Genomic DNA, 3,273 nt, shown 5'->3' on the forward strand with positions numbered 1-3,273 from the left:
AGATTACAGTCTAGATTAGATCCTTTGTTGCAGAGTTCATCAACTGTGTAAAACATAAAGATTACAGTCTAGATTAGATCCTTTGTTGCAGAGTTCATCAACTGTGTAAAACATAAAGATTACAGTCTAGATTAGATCCTTTGTTGCAGAGTTCATCAACTGTGTAAAACATAAAGATTATGATCGATACACTCTAACTAAAGGATCTAATCTGTCTAACATTGTAAGCATTACAGATGAGGTTATTCACTTTGTTTTGTATGTGTAACAAAGCTATTGTGCCATATTAAATCTTGTTTAATAATCAGGCCTTTCATTAGTGTAGAGGTAAGTATGTACTCCAAGATCTGATAATTCGGACTGGGTATGTTTTAATGAAATGTCTTAAGTGATTTGAATACAGATTTTGGTGTATTTTTTTTTATCTTCTCTCTCTAGATAGACTTCTGTTACACGTATACCAGAATTCATTGTTCTCTAAACTATTTTATTATAATACCATCTATCTTCAACTAAGCACGATTTACTGACACAATTTTTGGCTAAGAAGAAGAAGAAGCTATTTTTAATAGAAGGTTAATGTTGTAATATACTTTTATTAGTTACGTTTTATTCCTCTGTGGTATTCATATTCTATTGACATTTAAAGTATTTGTATTATACGCACAGTATTAAGTTTTATTATATTTAAAACAGATAAAAACTTTATCAAGGATCATTGGTTCACTTAGCATTACTTAAAAAAGGTTTATATTTGTATTTGGTATTAGTGTCGGATGATATGTAGAACAGGTTTTTTTATACATTATTTACAGGTAATAAGTGGAAATGTATACAGACATTTTTTAAAATAGAAATATAGAATAATAGATTCAAGTATGTTTCAATATGGCCTTTCTGGATCAGTTTTTGTTTGTGGATTTATGATAGATACAAGTATGTTTCAATATGGCCTTTCTGGATCACCTATTGTTTGTGGATTTATGATAGATACAAGAATGTTTCAATATGGCCTTTCTGGATCACAAATCCACAAACAAAAACTCTGATTACTTCATATGATATGTTAGAGTAATAAAAGCTGCTGTACGTTTGGAGATTAGTTTCAAGTCCTACTTCTAAATAATTATTTACCAGTGTTCTGTTTTGTTCGTGTAATACATAAAGTTGTACATCCATTGGACTTGTTCCATTTTTCTCTTGGAAATCAACAATACTTAGTAACTGCTGTTATCTTTTTATATATATATATATGTTACAGAAAACTAGGTTGTATAAACATAAAACAAAAGGATATTTCTACAGTTCAGTTACTTTAGCTCATATGAGACACCTATATTTATATATATTCTATAGATCAGTGCTTGAGCTCCTTTTTTTTCAGTCTGCATCGTACATTTGTGCACATTATCCACCCTTGCCTTACATATTTTTTTCCCCTACACAATGTATATGAGAGGTTACACCCTTGTCTTGCATATTATTGTTGTTGTTTTTTCCCCCCTCTGGTTAAGTTATTTGTTCAAATTGTATTTTATGCCAAGCAGGAAATAAAAATGTATTAATGTAAAATGAACTTATGCACGTGACTGTGTTAGGCTTTGGTTTTGATATTTGACATACTTATAGTTAAACCTTGGGGTTAAAAGAAATTTAGTTTTCTCTTTTATATGGTACACGCAAAATAAAAACCAGTTGTCAGGCTACATGATCTTTTTAGACAAAATCAGAACAAGAGGGAAGTTTGCATCAGCCTAAACCAAACTGTAATAATTTAGACTCTGACCTACATACCTCCTTGTCACTTTCACCCTGGGGGCATTACTATAGTGTATGTGTGTGTGTGTGAGACCCATTTTCAATAAAAGTAGCTTATAGCACCAGCATTGAGTGTGAAAACATTATTGGCTTCCGTCACCTACCATCAAGTTTGCATCATCTGCAGTGGACCACTCTCAAAAGGCTATCCACTATTGAAGGTTGGACTTTTTTCCTGACTTTCTTACAAGGCCAGGCTCAACTCGAACTGGCTGCTCCTACCAAGGTGACTTCAGTTAATTATTGAGTTTTCTTTAACCAGCATTTGAGTGTTAGTTTTGTAAGAAAATTTGTTTTGGGAAACTCTCCTTTCAATATGCCAATGCAGGAAACAGTGTTAGTGACAGAAGTATGTCATCCTAAATACATAACAAATCCTTGGTAAGTTTTGGTAATGTTAGTAAGTTATTAAATTGTATTTCTTAGAATCAGATAAATATGCTAAAATAAATATGTTTTTTATTGAAACTTTATTTGTTGTTCTGTATCAGTTTACGTATGATGAAGATAAAAGATTCAGCTAAGTACGCGATTTTAAGACTTACTGCTTTTATTCTTTTCAAATTACCCGTTTTTGTTATGTACGTGATAAATTTATATTGATATAATTCACTTACTAGAAACGTCAAAATGCAAATGTATAAATGAGCAAAAACAAGCGAAGGTACTTTAAATATTCACAAGGTTCCCTGGTTAGTTTTCTGACGAGAAAACAACTAAAGTAAATTAACTGGTTTACTCAGACATATTTTAGTACTTGATTACTGAAAGCAATACATAATTTAAACCACCATTATTTGTTATTATAAAAACAAAGATATTTTGTTACAGGTTTTAGCCTCATTTTCGGGCTATCCACCTGATGATGGCTCAAACAAATGTGGCCAAAACCTGTAACAAAATATCTATTTTTGTAATAACAAATAATTCTGGTTTAAATAATGTATTGCTTTTAATAAATCAAATAACTCATATTGAAGTATGAATATTTATATAAATTAATTGTTTAAACTAAACAATGAAACTTGCATCTCAATATAATCTATGTTATTTTTACTCTAAATCATTTGAGCATAAAATATGGTGCTGAGTAATATTTATATTGTTTCGGAAGAAACCAATATCTGTGTAAATAGCTTCCATCTATTCACAATTGTTTCTTCAAAAGTTACTTTTATCACATGACTTACATTTGTCAAAAAAAAGTTTCGAAGCTAGAATTCAAATCAATTCTTTGTTGTGTAAGGTGGATGGCAATTACTTAGGTTAGTGTTTATAGATGTTTCATTGTGTGAGTCACTAATGGTTTTACTTCAGATTGATTCAGCTTGTGCAATTAAGATTTGGAAATTACTTAGGTTAGTGTTTAATAGATGTTTCATTGTGTGAGTCACTAATGGTTTTACTTCAGATTGATTGTTAAAGTTTTTGTTTTAGTTTGTTTCAGGTTATGTG

The 3,273-nt window shown here is 30.4% G+C and overlaps 1 protein-coding gene across 1 annotated transcript in view; it reads left to right on the forward strand.

Annotated features, from left to right (window-relative positions):
* Window positions 1-1,952: 1,952 nt before the first annotated feature.
* Window positions 1,953-3,273, forward strand: part of LOC111083154 — a 5,912-nt gene continuing 4,591 nt past the window's right edge. Inside the window, exon 1 of the mRNA XM_022379448.1 lies at window positions 1,953-2,199. Coding sequence (XP_022235156.1) covers window positions 2,135-2,199 — 65 coding nt within the window. The 5' untranslated portion in view covers window positions 1,953-2,134. The remainder of the gene's footprint in view (window positions 2,200-3,273) is intronic.

The sequence above is a fragment of the Limulus polyphemus genome, unplaced genomic scaffold (assembly GCF_000517525.1).
Source record: "Limulus polyphemus unplaced genomic scaffold, Limulus_polyphemus-2.1.2 Scaffold8375, whole genome shotgun sequence".
NCBI classification, from domain to species: Eukaryota; Metazoa; Arthropoda; class Merostomata; order Xiphosura; family Limulidae; genus Limulus; species Limulus polyphemus.